The sequence below is a fragment of the Oreochromis niloticus genome, linkage group LG17 (assembly GCF_001858045.2).
Source record: "Oreochromis niloticus isolate F11D_XX linkage group LG17, O_niloticus_UMD_NMBU, whole genome shotgun sequence".
NCBI lineage: Eukaryota > Metazoa > Chordata > Actinopteri > Cichliformes > Cichlidae > Oreochromis > Oreochromis niloticus.
In genome coordinates, this window is record NC_031981.2 from 8,966,992 (window position 1) to 8,987,034 (window position 20,043).

A 20,043-nucleotide genomic window follows, 5' to 3' on the forward strand; every position below is an offset into this window, starting at 1 on the left:
CAATATTGCCGAAAGCACCCTCCTCCATCTAGCAGTGTACAGGTCACGAAATAAATAGCCACAGGTTTGAAGAGTTGGATAGGCTGGAATGAGCTGCACTTTGCCTCAGCATGAGGCAGAGTGTCCAAACAGGTAACAGAAAACAGGGTGCTGCAGAAAAAAAAAAAAACGTATTATGTTAGCCCTCTTTGCAGAATCAAAACAGAACAGTAAAAATTGAAATTCGATCAAAGAGGTCACAGTTGACAGATAGAGACTTGTACTTTCTGCATACTTTGTTCTGTCTTTTTCCTCTCTCCACACATATGCACACGTTACAGTGCTCCTCTGTTTACTATCAAAGTTCGACTCTTAGGCCAGCATTGTGATCAGCTGTACGGCTGGACCACAGTGGCCCGGAGAAAATGCTAACTAATTTCCTGCTGGGGTTCTTACCCATCACCACAGGCACCAACAAACACACGAATAAGGACATGCATACAAAGCACCCTACAGCCTTCCATAACTGTGGATTGGATTTTATTCTGGGGACCCCATTAATTCCTTATGGATGCTCATATTGATTCTGGGTGCCTCTGGTCTTGTTAATTCAGCTCAGCCCAGATGGGTTTTGATTCGGTTTGTGTTGCCTGAAGGTGACTGCTGCTTTTAAAGAAAAAAAGAAAAGAAAAAAAGAGTGAACATAGCCAAGATAGATGCAGTAGATTTAGTAACCAAACGGAGGGGTAGGACAGAAAGAGAGAATATGTGAGAATGTGGTCGAAGTGAGAGATAAGAATAGAGAAACAAGAACAAAGAATATATCACATAAAGTCAGATATCGTGCGAGAAAGGAAGATAATGAACGTAGGATGTTATGTGGTTCCACTCTTTGAACTTTTTGATGAAAACAGAGAAAATGAATGTTACACTCAATTACTGATTTTCATCTTAATGCATCAAGGAGGTTTTCACTCTCTTCTTTTTTCATTAGCTCATTATGCTAATGAGTCATTACATAAAATCCGTTCAAAAAAAAATGCAGTTGGGAGACCATTTGCATGCTTTTGAGCATTCGCACATATTTATATCAGGGCAGGGATTGTACGCATGCATGCACGTATTTTGTACATGCATGCAAGCATAAAGGCCAGATGTAAGTATTCAAATATTCAGCAGCAGCTTATGAACCTAAACATTAATCTGCAGTAATTAATAAGGCTGCAGCAGTAAGATAAGCTCAGAAAGCGGACCTAAATGGTAGTATACACTCAAGACTAATAACTGGATGTGAAGCCAAAAGTAGAGACATATAAGTAAATTAAACATGTCAAGGCTCAACACATGGTAGTGCAACTAGTCGGAAAGAGGATAAAGTGTATTTTATCCCCACCAGACACTTTCTTGCCTTTCCTGTATACACAGAAATGCCATTATCAGTGGTTCAGAAGATGTAAAGAAGGAACATGTTGTTCTTTCTTTGCTACCAGGGCGAGAATGGACTGAGAGGAGTTATTTGTCATTGTCATGCTGAGTGCCCCGCTGCCTGTCTACTGGTCAACCTGTCTTGCACAAAGATTTCATCTCTCATTTGGTCTCTCTTCATTCCTTTAAAGTTTCTCTTCATCTAAACTTTCTTTTTCGTTTTATTTCTTACCTGTTGTCTTTCTTTCATCTCTTTCTTCAGTCCTTCCGGAGCCAAACGCTACCCACTTTCCTCTACGTGCTTTGGTGCCATTATTGTAGATCTTCTTTCACCTGTATTATACACATCTATTTTTCTGTCACCGCTTGACTATTGGCTTTTTTTTATGGTGTACATGGAATATAATACTAGGACATAAATGGGCTGTAGAGCAGACAAAGCACAAACAGAAACAAAAGCTGTGACAAATGGTGATGGCCTGGCACTGTGCAGCAGACAGTAGGCACTGACTGGCTATACAGGTCTGGTGCCAGGCTTCCCTATAAGAACAGACTCAAGGCTGAGACTGCAGAATGATTATCATAAAGTCATTTAAGGCCATGAATAAGTTTCACATTTACCCAAAGCATCAAATGCCACTCACCACACAACCGTAGCGTCTCGTACCTGAAGCATATGATTCATTTTTTCAATTCATGTGGGGTGATGGATGATACATGACCTAAAGAAATCTACTTCTGTATGCTGTAACTTTATATCCTTGCACACAGATTTTTCCCTATAGCTCCCCGCTGATCTGTTATGAGAGGTAGATGCAGGTGTAATGTATGTTGCTATGAATGGATTTCCATACTTTGATTGTTACCTAAAACGAGTCCCCTGGGAATTAATGTGCTTTATCTTACTTCTAATGTTCCTTCTCTCCCCTTTTCTTCTTCTTGTTCAGGTTTAGAAAAAGTTGGCCGTGACTCCAGTTATGAACAGGAGGGAAAGGTTCAGTTTGTGATGGATGCAGTGTATGCCATGGCCCACGCTCTGCATCGCATGCACCGGGAGCTCTGCTACGGATACCCAGGCCTCTGTCCACGGATGGCCAACAATATCGATGGTAAAGAGCTACTCAACCACATCCGTGCTGTCAACTTCAATGGTAAGTTTTCCACTTGGTTTAAATCTATAGGATCCAATATAATGCTGTTTTTCAAAGATTGTACTGTACTCTTTTTCAGGTACATATGCTTTTAAAAGCATTCTTATCATAGTAAAAAAAATAAATAAATTACATGCTGACCATTCAAACAATATGCTGTAGATTGTGCTAACCCCCAGTAATACTCATTACTGCAGTTTTTATATCTATATGTATATTGCACAAATAAGACAAGTACCCCTCAGATATTTAAACACATTTAAATCACACCACACTATCGTCTTCCCTTTGTTTTAAAGCTGTAATGCGTTGTGTATATATAATCCTATAAATCATTTAAATTAATATCAGATATGAGTGTACTGACAATGAAATTAGAATATATAAAGAGAGACATAGGAGATTATGAACTCAGATCACCAACTTGCAAACATTTCAGCCTCTTTAAAATCATGAATGATATTCACTTTTATCTTAATACTTATCCTTTAATGTCTGCCCTATGAAGAACTCAAATTAAATATAAATTAATTCAGAAATATAAATATATTTATATAAATATAAATACAATTTTAATTTGCATTGTTATTCTTGATATTGGTAAGCCTTTGGGGCAGAGAAAAAATACATCTCTGAGGAAAGTAAAATCAATAAAGTAGCTGTTTTATTACTTCCTTTCTCTTCTAGAGTTTCTGAGTTGAATCTAAAAACAGGTTCTCTTTAACAGTGGAACATGAACTCCTGCCTCCTTGTCAAAGTGCTTGCGCATTTATGTACATTCATCCGATCTGTTCCACGACACAGATTTCTTAAGAGCTAAAATCCTTGTTCCTGTCATTTTAATACTGCTTACATGGCTCATATTAAATGTTATTGATGTCACTGTTTCGTTGAATGACCTTTTTCTTTTCTAACTCTTGGAGTTTTGTTATATATCAGCCAGTAAAAGGTTTAAACCACTTATGTCAAAATACATATTTCCATATTTTCCTAACATTTTCTATTTGTCTCCAGTTCCTCTGTGTGTGTGTATTGTCTTGCTGCCATGCCTTATCCATGGCTGCCCTTACTAACATGACATTAGGCTACAGCCCTGAGGGCTGTATTATGAAGTGTGATTAATTGATTAGTGAGGTATGTTGAGCCTAAAGCCAGAGTTTTCAGTGTCACACCCGTGGCTCACTTTGGGCTGTCTTTGTGCCTTGCTGGATCACCATGGTAACTTATGCTGAACACACAACCTGGTTGGGAGCAGGTTATTTTCAGAGTTTCAGTTTAAAATCATTTGGACCTCTATGCTATCACAAATTCTTTTTGTTTATTTATATCTTACACAAACCACTGAATGTGTGTGTGGCATTGTCACAAGAACTCATACATTCAGCTGCTGGGACAGAAAATGTATAAATGTTATAAGCACAGATTAGACAGCTGACCACAGTTGTGGGCTGTGTATTAATGACAATATAAAATCATTCAAATTGATTTCACTTTGATCTAGTGAAAAGCTAACACAATTTCCACATTTGTTTCATGAGGCTGTCAGAACTGAACAGACCCGTCACGTGGTGGTGTGAAGCGGGAAGGATTAGGACCCAAAATGCAGATTTGCAGGTGGAATTAAATTCAACACAGCTTTATTGCTGGATTATGAAAAAAAAAAAAAATACAAACATAAATAAATCAAAACAAACTGGAAGGAACTAGAAAACTAAACTAGCAGCCACCTGGGGAACACAGCTGGACATAATCTAGCAGATGAGACGGGACAAAACTGGATATAATGCACACAGGACAGGAGACTATCAAAGTAAAACAGGAAGTACGAGAAATACACAAAATGAGACGCAGACTGACTATATACAAGGAACAGAGGGAGGAGAGAGCAAGGGCAAAAGAGCAAGGGACGAGAGGAGACACGACTGAGAGAACAGGCCACTAAACTTGGAGACTGACGGGCAAACAAACATGAAGACAAGACTGGCTTAACTGGGAGACACTGAGGGAAGGAAACTGAGACGAGACAAAGACATGAATGGGACCAATTAACAACCATGACAACCCAAATTAGAAATACTGATGAACTCAAGAACACAAGAAACTAAACTAGGAAAATAAGTCACACAGAGAAAATAACAATAATGAATAAACAAGAACTCAAAAACCCATAAAACCAAAAACACTGGGTCAATGACTCAGGTACCCTAAAAACACAAAGTAACCTTTGGTACTTAAATGTATCAAGTTTAAAGTCTCAGTGCAGTTGTCAAGTTGGGAATAGACACCAACACTATAAAATAATATTTTAATGATCATGAATTCAGTGTTAAAAGAAACACTTCTGAAACCTGAAGATTTCTGCAACATGATTTTATTTGTTCCATCCATCCATCCATCCATTCGCTTCCGCTTCTCCTTTTCAGGGTCGCGGGGGGCGCTGGAGCCTATCCCAGCTGTCATAGGGCGAGAGGCGGGGTACACCCTGGACAGGTCGCCAGTCTGTCGCAGGGCCAACACACAAGGACAGACAACCATTCACACTCACATTCGCTCGCACATTCACACCTAGTGGCAATTTGGTTTATCCAATTAACCTATCCCCACAAGTTGCATGTCTTTGGTCGGTGGGAGGAAGCCGGAGTACCCGGAGAGAACCCACGCAAACACGGGGAGAACATGCAAACTCCACACAGAAAGACCCCGGCCTGATGTTGGAATTGAACTCAGGACCTTCTTGCTGTGCGGCAACAGTGCTAACCACCGTGCCACCGTGCTGCCATTTTATTTGTTATATAAGTTTTTTTTAAATAACCTGTTCCTTTGATGATATCTCTGATTGGAGTAGGCGATGCTCAATTGGCCCATTTTGTGTGGAAGAAAGAGAGTTAAATGATGCATGAAATGCCCACTTTTATGCTTATTTCCTAAAGCAGGAGACCTGAATTAGCAAAGCTTCTGCTGCAGTTTTAGGTTTTGTCAAGCCAGAAAATGCAAAGAAAGCCTGGCTATCCTGAGTTTACTTTGTAGAAATACCCTTCTGATATCTGGCAAGTGTGTAACCCTAAAATTATTGTTAGAATGAACTTAGTCTAGAGGGCTGGAGCCCAGCCTAACACTAAGCTTGTCAGCAAATTTGTGAACTTTCTGATAGAACACATCATTTATATCGGGTATCTACCACATTCTTTTACCATGTAAGGTAGATTATTGTATTATTGATAGGTTATAGCTAGTCAACATCAGGTTTTGAATTCTGGGTTAATCCTTTTGCTTAAACATTTGGACATTATCATTTTTTTTTAATAAATTGTCGACACATTACGGTATTTTTTCCTGAGTTTACCCAACTTGACTCAACAAATTCATATTTTAACAATGCTGAACGAAACGTCTAATTTGTCACATCCTTATCAAAGAACATGTCACATTGCCTCTCACGTCTAACATTTGATTCAGTTTGTGTTTTCTCAAAACATGTAATCTTTTTACATTTTGGTTTTTTGCGAATAGCCTTGTATCACTTTGTACTGCTCAGTAATTTCCCCTCTCTCTTTCTCTCTGCATGACTTCCTCAAGTGTTGACAAATTTTAAGTGGATAAGAAAAACACATTTGCTCATTTCAAAGTAGCATCAGACACCTCATTTGAATATTCTATTATTAATCTCCTTTCCCCTCCTCGATGCGCCTGTACCTGCTTCTCTGTCAGCCTTTTCATTTCCTGTGTTCCTTCGTCCAGCATTGTGTGGAATACATAATGTCTGTGAAAGCAAGAGGCAGAGTGAGACTGGTTGCATTGTGAGGTTTACAAGAATGCTTGTCTGATTTAGAGGAATGATTAAAATTGCTTGAATATGTCTGTATAGGAATGTGTCCAAAATATGTTTCAGTGTTTGTTGCTTCCTGCTCTATCGGTGTCTGCCCTTGCTAAAAGTGTCAGAAATAAATTCACAGGCAGGCAATGATTGCTGTTTCATACAGCAGCGGCAGATTTGTGCTCAAGTGAGTTTCTCAGTTATTGTTGGCCTGGAGGGTAGAGAAATCCTCCCATAACTACAAGGTCGCAAACTTTATCCCCGGATGAATCACCGAATCCTTCTCGCTTAGTAAAAGTTGCCCTAGACAGAATGAGCTGTAAGTGATCTTGACCAGACATTGAGACGGAATAAAAAAAATTAGATAAGATGGAGCTGAAATGATATGGGAATACAAGCTTGTATTAGAGCTATTAAATTCTTTCATTAGCCTCTGACACTTTGTAGATGGCACTACAGAAAGTTATGGGTAACAGTGGCAATTACAATAAATTATAATTTAATTAATTTACAGCTGTGTTATCCTTTTAAGGTCACATGCTGTATCCATAAATGTAAAAACTCCACAAATGTATAATTTACTGATGAAATAGGGGAATATTTAAACTAAAAACAGACTTTAGATAACTAATAATTTACTCCAGACACACATCTATCCTCCAGTATTTTGAAAAGGAAGAAAAAAAGAAAATTTGAAGGAGTAATATAGAAAGAGTGCACTTGAATGCTTGAATCGAGGCATGACATAATTACAGAAAATTAAAAAATTAATAGGTGGAATCAATCAATTTGCCAGTGTCTGGGTTATGCGAAGATGGGAATTAAACACCTACATGCTTACCAGCCACATCATTCGATTCATCTGTTTAACTGTCTGGTTAGTGCAAATATCTAAGCAGCCAATCAAATGGCAGCAGCTGAATGCATTTGGGCAAGTAGACACAGTTAAGATGACCTGCTGAAGTTGAAAAACAGCATTAAAATGGTGAAGAACGGTAATTTAAGGGACTTTGAATGTAGCTTGGTTGTTGGAGCCAGACAGGTTGGTCTGAGTATTTGAGAATGGGTAGGCAACAATAACTCAAATAACCACTAGTTACAGTTAAGGTATGCAGAAGAGCATCTCTGAACACACAACGCATCGAACCTTGAAGGAGATGTGCTACAGCAGCAGAAGACCACACTGGGTCCTGCTCTTGTCAACTAAAAACAGGAAACTGAGTCCAGATTTTACATGGGCTCATCAAGACTGAAAAATGTTGACTGATCTGGTGAGTCTCGACTTTCTGCTGTGACGTTTAAATGATAGGGTCAGAATTTTGTGTAAACAAGATGAATGCAGGGCTCCATCCTGGCTTATCAGAACCACTGATACCATCCTTGGTATCAGTGGTTCAGGCTGCTAGTGTAATGGACCCCCATCCCCGAAAAAAAAAAAAGTTGGTCACTTTTTCTGTCAGACTGTTTTCCTATTGTAAGCACCTGAGTTTGTTTTTTAAAAACTAATGAGTTTCAGTTGGTGGGTGGTTGTTTGTAGTAAGTGGATCTGCTGGGGTTGTTCACATCTGGTCAGATGCCTTGAAGAAATGAAGCTTCTTCTGGCTACTTTGTGTGTATTTTTATGAGAGTGCCTGGGTACATTTGTGTTTTCCAATTAAAAACAGTTTCATTATTAATGTGGTTAGGGTCACCATTGCACTAATAACACTTAAGGAGAAATGTGGTAAAGACTGAAGGCCTGCATGTGTCTGCCTGTGTTAATTGCACACCATGGGCATGGAGGAGAATAAGCTAAAGGTGATAGAGCATGGATTTTCTTTCTTGTTGCTCCTTGTGGATCCATGTCCATTTGCCTTTTACATGAGCTACATGAGAAAATGAGAGGGAGAATGGGCTGCTTTTTGACTAACTGAAAACCAGTTTGGTTGTTGTTCACCAACCACTTCTGTTGTAGAACCGCAGAATCAATGTAGAAAACCAGTGCAATTCAACTTCAGCCAAAAACCAACTGTTTAGCAACCTCTTAAAACAGTTTGAGTACAGCCTTAACAGAATTTTAGCAGATGTCCATGTTAACACTAAAAATCTAGTTTTTTTTTCCAATGGCCAGAGGACAAACTCTTTTTTTTTTTTCTGCTCATTTGTTCTCATGTTCTGTACACATCCACTCATGAAGGTGATGATTCCATTCACATGAGAGTGGCATGGGCTTTTTTTAGGCTTTAATCTAGCTAAAAAGGTGATGAAGAGGACTCTTGTCCTGTTGGAGCTGCACAGGTATAGCTTGAATTCATATCTTTCATGCCTTGTGACCTTTCACTGGGTATATGCTATGTTATCAATTTGAAACAAAAACACAGCCATGAAAGCTGAGATGGAAATGAAAGAAGTAAATGGACTGGTACTTACGTAGTGTTTTTCGACTGAATTTGAGCACTCAATTCACTTTCTTGCTGCAAGTCCCAGTGACCCATTCCTTAAATTGTTTTTGTTTAACACCAAAGCACTTTTAATTTAATGCTGATAGAATCACACCCCAATGGATGCATCAGGGTGAACTTGTCGTGTAGTATCTTGCCTAGGATACTTTGACATGCAAGCTAGAGGAACCAAGATCAAGACAGACCTGCTGATTAGTTGATTCCCCGCTCTACCTCCTGAGTCACAGCCACTCATAAGTCATTGCTACATGTAAATATATATATACTTAGCTATATATACACCTCATTCTATTAAGAACCTCAGCTTAAAAAGTTAGTTTTTTACACTGAAAGGTAATTCATTCCAAAGTTTTATAGGACAGCATTTAAAGGTTTTTTCGCTGTGTTTTGGCCTTTGGAACAGCATATGACAAATCACATCTACCTGATGTGATTTGTCATATGTAATCTGTCTGCCTCACACATGATTGATTATGGCAGCTGGAGTGCTATGTTAACCGAATAATTTGTTATACACGGTTAAACATGGTTGCCTAGTCTAAGCAGTATCTTACACTATCGTCACTTGGCATTGTGGCAGAAACTTAAAGCCACAATGTTTTCTTTTATACATTCTCACTGTAAGAGCAATAATGTATTGTTCAGCATACATGTAGTTGCAGGAGATGCAGACAGATGAGTCTTTTAAAGAGATGATGTATGGTTTATGGTGGCAATTGAATAAAATTATGTTACTGCATTTGTATTTTGAGAAGAGGTCACCTCAGGATGCAGGTATACAGTAAATAGCAGTATGCTTATTGCTCATCTTTTTTCACCTAGAAAAAGGCCCATAACACTATCCATACAAGTCAAAGTCATCCACTTTTTTACTTTCTCAGTTTCTCATGCCATCAGGATTTCTGAACACCCCAAATTTTTTACATGATATTGCCCAGATGTAGCTCCAAGCCACTTTAACACAGCAAGACAGATTTTTCATGTAGTGATTTGCACATTTGCCTTACAAAGGAAAGAGCCTTGGTTCACTCCCAGGAAGAGGCACAAATCCCTTCAAACTTCAAAGTGCACACCGGGTTTTTCTAAAATATTAAACTGAAATAAATTTAGGAATGTCAGGAAAACAAAATGAGTTTGAAAACAAAAGGAAGTCTTGGAAGAGGAATGTAGTAGTGTGCTCTTCAGCATTCAAATGTGTGTTCTTGGTTTGTTTGATTGTTTCACTTCATGTTAAGAACTTAACTCAGTAGTCAAGTATTAACAGATCCAGATATACACACATTTACTTGTTTTTACTTCTACTGGATTTGTTACTTGTAAGTACTCCTCCAGAAAAGCATTTCAAATGATGTCCTTTCTAATGCTTCTTTCTCCATCACGCTCTCTTTTGTCCCTTCTTCGCTCTTCTGTTTCATTCTTTCCCTTTTAGCATACTTTCATTTGTTTGTGCTTCACTGTTATTGTCTCCTTTTCACCAACTCTATTTTTCTTTCTTTTCCCCCAGCTTTCTGTTTGACTCTCTGTTACTCTTCTGTACTCCTACCACTCGTACTCCCTAAAGCCACTGAGTCATCAACTCATGACACTATAGGCTTTATAAAGTCTTTGTTTGTTCCTAGGATTTGTTATCCACAAATTGGAAGGAAATTATATTAAATTTCATCAAAACAGATGTTTATTTTGAAACATGTACACAATTATATATGTAGTCTGACTCCGTGTCAAGCATACTGCTTTGTTTGTTTGCTAAGCTGGGAGCAATATACCATGTTTAACCATGAGTATGATTATTATTGCTTCTCTTTCCTTCAACTCACATTTTACATTTCATTGGCAGATTTTCAGTGAAACTTTACTTATTTCAAAGCACCCACTTTTATGTTCAAACACAGAATTTGATTTGAGAATAAAATGTTATTCTGTTCATGACCATATGTGCTCTCTTTCAGACTGAGTGGTTTAAGGCTAAATGCAATTTGGATATGACTCACAAACAATATGGGGTGGGCGAAAAAAAGTGATTCTTACTTAATGAATACATACAAATGAAACACTGCAATTACAATATGTAATTTCATGTTGACACAATGAAGAATGTATATATATATATCTACATCTACATAGAAGGGCCAATGTGTGGACGCAGTACAGAACAGTACAAATCAAATCACTTGATTGATTGATCATCAAGTGTATAAAAGCAGAAATTTTGGGAGACGACTGATCTGAAGCATTCAGCTTTGTGTTAACACTATGCCAAGGACAAAAGGCATCAGTAATTATCTTACAGAAGCAATTGTTCCTGCCTATCAATCTTGGAAGGGTTATAAAGCCATTTCCAAATAATATGAAATCAATCTTTCTACAGCGAGAAATTATTCACTAGTGCAAGACATTTAAGACAGTTGCCAATCTTCCCAAGACTAGACATCCAAACAAATTACCCCCCCCCAACAAAAAAGTCTTATTCTATCTATTTTTGTGTCAAAGACCGGTCCAATATAATATTTTTCAAATATACATTTCTTGATAATCTTTAATTTTTCCGATCGTCATCAAACCAGTTTGCTTAACTGTTACTTAACTGGACAATAGCATGACAAAGAGCCAAAGTCAAGTGTTTCCTCCTATAAATCAAGAATTGTTTTGAATAAAAAACTAATTCTCAACACCAAGAACTGAATTAAATTGAACTGAACTGTGAGATTTCCAATTATTCCCACCTCTAGTAGGGAAAAGAAGGGCCTATTTTGTCCTTTACACAAGTTTATATGTGGATGTGTTTTTCATGCAAGGTAACTCTCATTGTGTTCTTCGCTATGTGTGGTTATATTCCATGCAGAGAGACAAGATGGAGTTTCACATCTGAACTGGCTTGCACTAATTAGAGGGGCTTGACTTTCATATGAAGAACTCTATACCTGGCTGAACAGCCTTGAGGAGAAAGAGAGAAGCATAAAAAAGGGAAGGTTTTGGTTAATGACATTACAAAAGGAACTGGCTGGGGGGATGAAGCCCACCTGTTATGAGAGAAAGAGTACTTGTATTATTCTGGAGGAGTAGCTTCCCTATACATGATGAACTTGAACAGTCGTAAATGATCTTGGAATAAGAAAGAGGGAGCAAAGGAGTGAGAAGAGCTTATCCCAGTAGAAAGTCTATTAGGGCTATATGACCTTGAAGGGATATAGGAGAAAGAAGATATGGAAAACAGACAAGAGTAGAGGTTGAACAGAAAGTGAATCAGAGAGATGAATGAGGTAAAAAAGATGGAGAGCTTGCTGAAAAGCAGAAAAGGCAAAGAGAGTGCAAAAGACAATGAGAAAAGGGCAGTGCTTTAGGGCGGTTAAGACAGATAAAAGAAAGATGAACTTTGCTTGGTCAATAACAGCTTTGGGTAGAAGAAAACAGCGAAATAAGAGTCATCTTCAGTCTATCCATGGGGCAAGGAAGAAAAATGGATGGAAATCCAGGGCATAGTAAAAGTAAAAAAAAAAATGCCCAAAAAAACAAACGTTTTTTTCTTTTTACTTTAGGGGGCTGCGTAAAATGACCTTCAAGATGAGCTGACAGCGATATATCAAATTTATGTTCAGCTCGTAGACTTGGATAGAAAAGAAACTGCAAAAGACAAAGAGAAGCATGAATTTAAAGTTAAACTGAATATGACATTAGAAATGACAAGAGAACACAGAGAGAGAAACGTGGAACATGCAAAACATATAATGGTAAATATGCCAAATTTTCTTTCAAGTAAGTGGATGGGGAGTATAATAAAAAAAGGTAATGCCTGAGCTTGGCCATCCCCATAAAATCAGTGTTATATTTAACAACAACCTTTTTATCCACAGCTACCTGATGTTGATTCTTTATTGTCAGCTTAATACCTTAACAGCTGTTTTTCAGGTATTCTTAAACTCTTTTCCCATCTTTTAGGTCTGTTTATTCCTAAATTTTTAATGGAGACAAAATCTTTTGGATGTAGTACAATATTGAGTGAGAACACTATAACCAGCAGCTGTGAACGGCTGCAATATAATCCCAGGAGGAAACTGTCCATAATAAATTTAAAGTGCTTGTTTTTTTCCACTTACAAGCTCAGATTTTTATTGACTGTTTTTAAGCTTATCACCCTTTGCTTTTACATGTATTCATGTTCAAGTTGGCCAAGTTGTAAGTTTAGCATTGTGTTGTCCTCCCTCTATCGCCAGTGTTGGAAAAGCATTCTTCAGGATTATGGGTTTTAGCACAGGATTTATTTTCCTATTTCCTTGGCTCTAGTCATCCTGGTCAAAACAGTCACTCAAATATAAGAGTCTGGCAAAGTGCATGTGTGGACCGGAGGGCTTCCATTATTTGTAGCTCAGCTAGACACAGTTTCAGCCTAAAAATACTCTCTGAAAGGTTTTAATAATCATATTGCCACAATTAAGAAATGGTCACCTGTAAACCAATAAAATGTTTTTACTTATTAAATTTTTTATTATATTAACATATTTGTACTCCATCTCTGCAATATTTCTATGTTCCTATCCAAAATAGCTCTCTCCAACTCCAAATAGCTGATAAAACTTTTAAGACTTCTCGCTAAGTGAGACTCTTAGATGTGAGATTCGTCTTTATAGCTAGAATGACAATCTGATCCTTTCAGAATCCTTTCAGTGGCAAAAACATTGCTTCTAGTTGCTTTGTTTTTTCTGCAATCACAATCATTTCGACAGTACATAGATCAACCGGTAAATTGGTAGCTTCACTTTCATGGTCACCTCAATAGACCAGTTGAGTGTCCACATCACTGCTGATGCCATACCAATCTGTCTATCCCCCATTCCATTCTCCTCTCAACCATGAACAAAAACCTGAGATTCTTAAACTCCTCCATAATGAGTTTAGAACAACTCTCAGCCTGAAGCTGGGACTCCTTCCTCACCACAGAGGTGACTTTGCAAGTCCCAAAAGCCAGTTTCAGCATCTGGGAATTGGACCACCAAGGCTTCCACCCTTCATTTCATCCACATTCTCCAGACCCCTACATCCTCTGGCATCCTGGGCAATGGTTCCAATATGGATCAGTGGATCAGTATGAGGCTGGTTGCACCCACTGGGCTAAGAATACTCCCAGTCAGGCCAAGGTAGCATTACCCACTGTTATTACTATTATTCCCATTGAGGTCTCTTGAATTGCACCTAGTTAAATTGCTTTGGTATCTTGGGTTAGTAAATACTATTTATAGCAGGAGTGTAAAGATCGTTTTAGTTAAAAGGTTACAGAAATGTAATTTCATGCAATTAATTATGCAGAATGTAATATGGGTAATCATTTCTGAAATTATGTAATCTGTGAACACACTGCCACCTTTAGATGTTTAGATTTTTTACAAAACAGATGAAAAATCTGAGAGCTGAAGACTTATGGTCTTATTAAAAAAAAATTTCTTTCAAGAATGGAACTCAACAGCTACAGTAGCTCTGTCTAAATTTGGAAAATCAAGCGCACCAACAAAGCTGTTGAGTCATGGCATGTACTTAGTGCTTCACTCTATATAGACTCCTCAGGTCCAAACATAATCTCATGCTTACTACCTGCTGTCCACTTACAAGCAGCAGGTAGTAAGTAGAAGATTATTTGCACATTTTCCAAGCGTTTACAGGTAGTGTCATGGTAGCTCCATAGTGTAATGGTTTACACATTCCCTTAGCATGGGTAAACTCCCTAGTTTATCCCCAATTGGGATTTGTTTCAGGAAGGGCATCCTTTGGAAAAATCTGCCAACTTTACTGGAGCTACCTACTGTGGTGACCTCTTGCGATTGAAGGAGCAGCTGGAAGTAGCTATCGTACAGGTAGTGTCACCTTGCCTGCTGTAGAAGAGCTCTCTTACAGTGTTTATTTATTGTTTGGTGAAGCCATATACAGTATATAGTTGGCCGTTGAAGAATGTCAGTGTAAACTGTGAGAGACAAATGGGCAAAACACCCATCATATAAAGTAGACCTTATTCAGCTACTGTGTATCTATAGGCTGCGTATATAAAAGCATTTTCTATCCTCTTGCTATTGTTTTCAATATTATACATTACCTCTTTCTCCTGCAATGAGCTAAGTTCTGAAAGAGGATCATTAGCTGAATATAATTTTAGATAAGAGGAGTGAGTAAGAATAGGTAGAAACTAAGTAGGTATAAAAGCAATCATACAGAGAGCCCAAATCAGTGCAGCAAAGAGGCAAATATACACTCACATGGGCAAAAAAACAAACCACAATTGGAAATACATTTAATTTAGGAAAATAAGAGCCAAGGATAATGGAGTAATAATTTTTGTTAATTAATTAATTTGTTAATTATTATTACTATTATGCAGGTCTGTTGGACAGGGCGATGCAAACACATCTAATCAGTGTTATTACTCCCATACCCATTTCGCCTGTGGGTGCCCTCCTCTACCTTGGAAGGCTTAGTAGGTTGTTATCATCCATTGCAATCAGCGATAAAGGGTGAGCAGCACAGATTATACTTCTAGCAGTCATGTGAAGAAGAACACTTACATTGTCTGCTGATAAATGCTAGCACATGTAGCTTTGTAATATGTGCTTTACATCATAAAAAGGGCATATTTTTATGACGTTTATGTTTGTGTCTAAACCTAATTTAGCAAAACTCATGACTTTATGATTCCTGTGCCATTGTTGAGAGTGGAATGGCTTGTCCTAGCCTCCATTTTTTTTTTTATAATTTTTTACTGTTGCTACCTCGGTTGGGCATGGCCAAACAGCTGTCCTTAAATATTATGATAAAGACCTCTTAGCTGGCAGAGGAGCCCAGCTATTGGTGAACTGAGATGGATGGATGAATGGATGGTATTGGAATATTATTAGATATCTAATTACATAAACAGCTGGTAAGTACAGAGTACTGTGCGAGCCTCAAGCCACCCTTCCTCTTGTTTTTTAAAGAAAATAGGGAATATGTGCAGCAACTTATTTAAACATGTGCAAACATACATGAAATAATCTACATAATGCAAAAGCAGAGTTTGTAAAACTCTAACAAGCTAGAAAGTCAATATTTGCTGTGACCGCCTGAACTCTTTTAGGCAACTTTTCTTTAAGTAGTCTTTGGTAGCTCTCTAGGCTTCTTCAGACATTTTGACTGCTTCTGTTTTGACAAGATCCCCAACACCACTGGCTGAAGCCAAGATGTGAACCATGACGTTTCTCAAGAATATAACTTTATGCAGATCATGCTGAGATATGGGTGGGTTTGGCTAATAGCTGGTTGGAGAGCAACTTGTTGGTAGAAAAACGCTGTTCTATGCTTATAAACTGTGTTACCATTGATATATTTCATAGTTACAACAAAAGAAATGGGAACAGTTTTTTCAACAGGCTATTAGCAACAAAATGCCTAAAGATACAATGTAAAATGTGTTCTTTTCTAGGTTGTCTGTTATGTGTAGACAAAACAAAGCTTCATCCCATTAAGTTAGATGTCTTTTTATATTTGGACAATGCATGGGGCAATGCTAAGTGACTTAAGAAACAGAAAATTTAAGAAAAACAAAGAACTTTTTTCACGACCATTAAAAAAATATACAAGAAAGTCTGGCTCCTTGGAAGGAAAAATTTTTTTTTTTAAAAGTGAGGTGGAAATCTTTTTTTTGCAATACTATACGTGTGTATGTTTGTGAGATTTTTGCCTTTTGAAATGCCAGTTAGTGTGCAGAGTTAAACTGAAAAAAAGTTTTATCTATTATAAAACTGTTTGACTGTAAAAAAGTCAAGCAGAGAGTTTTTTTTTTTAACTTTATCTGATGGTTAATGCCACCGAAACTGTAACCAGTGTAGCTATAAGTAACACTTGAGCTCTCTCCTTGACTGTTTTCCCCTTTCTTCTGCCAAGTTTGTTAATGTAACTCCTTGTTTCTTGTTTTGTTTATTTCTCTTCTCTCCCGCTTTTATTCCCTGCAAATTGCATTTCTATCCCCGGCTCAGGCTGTTTTGTCTCTTTTGATCAGCTTAATATGACCGGCTCCCTCTGTTTTTATCGCTTTTCTTACTCTTCTCTCTTCCATTTTCTCAAAGGCTGCACTGAATGCAGATGATGACACAAATATTGGCTCAGTAAATTAGTTTTTTGTAATTACCGGAGACTGCCGTACAAAAATATATGTATATATTTTCTTGTGCCCTGCATGTGTGCATCATTCGACATAAGTTATGAAAAACATGGCATTTCAGTAGAAAAAATTCTTACTGTATTTTGTTTTAGCCAAAGTGTTTCATTGTTATTCACACGGAGAATCGCTTAGATCTGGATCCTCTTCAAACATGTTCCATTATCAGCTCTGTTTCCCTCAGACAAACTATCTCCATGCCTGTTTTGCTTTTGCACAGACAAGGCGAGGTGATAACAGAGATGCTGAGAGGAGAGATGACTCCACGGGAAGGGATGGGTAAAGTGTGCTTTGGAAATGCACAGAGGAAGGGGGAGGGGAGATAGTTGCTGTAGGATCAAACAGATCTAGAGGTAAAGAGTGACCAGATGGGATGAAATGATTGGCCACGAGGAAAGTTGTACAGCAAGTGGCTGCAAAAATCTCCGATTATGTGACAGAAAATTGGGAAAGGACAGAAAAAGAGTAGAAAAAAGCCATGAGAACTACTGTTTAACCAGCTGCTCTTTTACAGTCGCCTTCTCTGCGAAAATGTGAAAATGACAGTTTTTTTCTTCCATAAGTTTAGGCTTCATTATTACTTTTCTTCTGTCATTTCTTATTCTCTTTTTGCGTTTCTTTCCCTGTCTGTCTGTGTCGTTTTCCCCTATTAGTGCTATCGATGCATAGCACACAGATGGGAGCCTGTTGGCAAAGAACACACACACAGACCTATGTTTTATTAATGCGTGCTGCAGTGTAGTTTTTGCATCTTCCCTTCATATAAATTTAGTCTCTGGTATGAAGACTTGCTATTCTTCCTTGGTTCTTATAAGTGTACCAGGCAAGACTTGAGGCTTTTTTACCAGCTCTTCTGCTCGTTCATCTTCTATTCTTTAATTTTTCTGCCATCTTTGCATCTAAGTATCTTAAGTTTAAGTAACAGACATTTTGTATACTTTCTGTGTCGTTTTGCTGCACCACTTCCATCTGCCTCCTTCTGTCTCTGTTAGCTGAAGAGGTTTTAAAGACTATGCTAACTAAAATGCATTCTCACACATTTATGTAGATCTCTCTTTTTATCCATTTCCCTAGTCTTGCACACTTTCCTTTTCTGCCAACCTAAGAGACTTTAGAGTCTTTAACCAGCCTTGCTAAGGAAGAGTTTCTTCACTCTTGTTTCCCTACCTTTCTTTGCTTTTAAGTGGACTGATGTCTCTCTGCAGCTGACTGTGACGTAGACAGTATCGAGTACTTGTCAGCATGCCTGATCCCTCATATTTTACCTTGTTCTTCCTCTATCATTAATTTTATTCTATCGTTTCTCTTTTGTATCTTTTTCTGTTTTTCTCTGACTGTTAAGCTAGCCAAGGTTTCTTGCTTTCACTCCTGTATTCCTTACCTTTATTTTTTGTCTTCTTTGCAGCTCTCTCAGATTCATGTGACTGACATTGAATATATTTGAATCTAGTGGAAACCAAATCATTTCTCCGTCTTCTTTCCTGTGCCAGTATTACTGATTCCCTCTTATTTCATCCTTTTCCCACCCTTAGTCTATCTCTGTCTGCAAGCTCATTTCAGCCAAATTGAAATTCACATTGGCTTCTTTGAGTTCTTGGTTATTAGATATTTTATTAGATTACTGAAGTAAAAGGTCATGACCTGTGATCTTCTTTTTAACAAATCTAGAGGGAAGTTGTAGTGTATTGTTGATACCCAGAGGGATAGCCTCCGACTCTGTGGGGAAGCGACAGAGCGCTGTTGCTGGCAGGCCTGGAAACAGTATTTTGCCATAGGACACTTCAGTTGGGCCTTTGTCATTCTAGATGCCTATCTGGTGCTGTGAGGCAACCTGCAGAGTTAAAATAAGCCCTGAAAAAATGTTTTCTTGCACATACGCACTCTCCCTGCCTTCAAGTAGAATTTTTACCTGTTCTCACTGTGCTCAAGCAGCACAATCGCAGCATCCAAATCCTCCTCCAAAAATGAAAGACTCAGACTTCAGAATTCAGTATTTTTCTCAATCACAGTAAGTGAAACAATGCATTATGTTACCTACATCTTCCCCCTGGCCTTTTTTCAAGCACTTTGTGTCAATTAGAAGCATGCCAGCTTTGGGTTATGCAGAATAAATCCATCACAGGCAAATAATTCACATGCTAAACAGGAGTAGTGACAAACTGTGATCCCAAATAACAAATGGTTACAAGATATACATAAATATTTGTGGCATATGGATGTTTAAGGAGAAAAACGTGTCTTCGGGACAAACGCAGCACTTACTCGCACATTATGACAAATATGTTCTGCAGTGCAGCATCTTGCTTTGAAAAGCAGCGCATAATGGGTGTCACTATGGATGAGGTGGAGGTGTGTTGCTAGGGCAACAGGTGATATTTCGTGGGTTTTTTTTTGCTTCCAAGGTCAAAGCAACTAAAGCGAGAAGTATTAAAAGTGTAAAAGCTGATTTATCACTGCCCCTCACAGTACGTTGATGAGACAGAATACATCAACACGGCAGCAAAGAGACTTAAAAAGTGTGATTAAGTGTCCTTAAAGGTTAAAAATTGTGTGAAATTTTATATCAGTTTGTAAGCAGCACGCACTGGCTTCATCCCGCGAGCTCCTGTTGTGCCCGTTTTGTGTTTCTTGTGTCTTTATCTAGCTTATTCAGAAACTTCCAACAAAAGGTGCAAACTCTATACGACTGAATAATCAAGGTAGCTGCTTTTTTCATGACAAACAGCCTGCCTTAACTCCGTCTTTACTCCAGGCAACACCTTTAACTGCTGAATTTTGCAAAGCAGCCGTAAAGAGGCGTGATAGGTGTGATCGAATATTACAGAGCAAAGCCAACCAATACGAGCGGGGAGGAAAAATGACGTGCTCATCATCGGGTGGAATGCACTTTTTGGTTTTTTTCAATCATACATGAGCATATTAGATGCACGTAGACCAATGCAGTTGTAAATCTGTCAAGCCAGGCATTATTGTAAGCAGTGGCTCTGGGTTTTTTTTTCCTTTTTCTTCATCAGTGTTGCTCATTGGTATATGGACTCCCATTGTGAAGCCTTGAGCTTA

At 38.2% G+C, this 20,043-nt stretch overlaps 1 protein-coding gene across 5 annotated transcripts in view; it reads left to right on the plus strand.

The window, feature by feature from the left end:
- grm8a (glutamate receptor, metabotropic 8a) overlaps positions 1-20,043 on the plus strand; it is a 274,028-nt gene that overhangs the window by 216,585 nt on the left and 37,400 nt on the right. For all 5 annotated transcript variants that reach the window (XM_025899725.1, XM_005455654.4, XM_005455656.4 and 2 more), the window contains one exon: positions 2,352-2,555. In XM_025899725.1, coding sequence (XP_025755510.1) covers positions 2,352-2,555 — 204 coding nt within the window. The remainder of the gene's footprint in view (positions 1-2,351; positions 2,556-20,043) is intronic.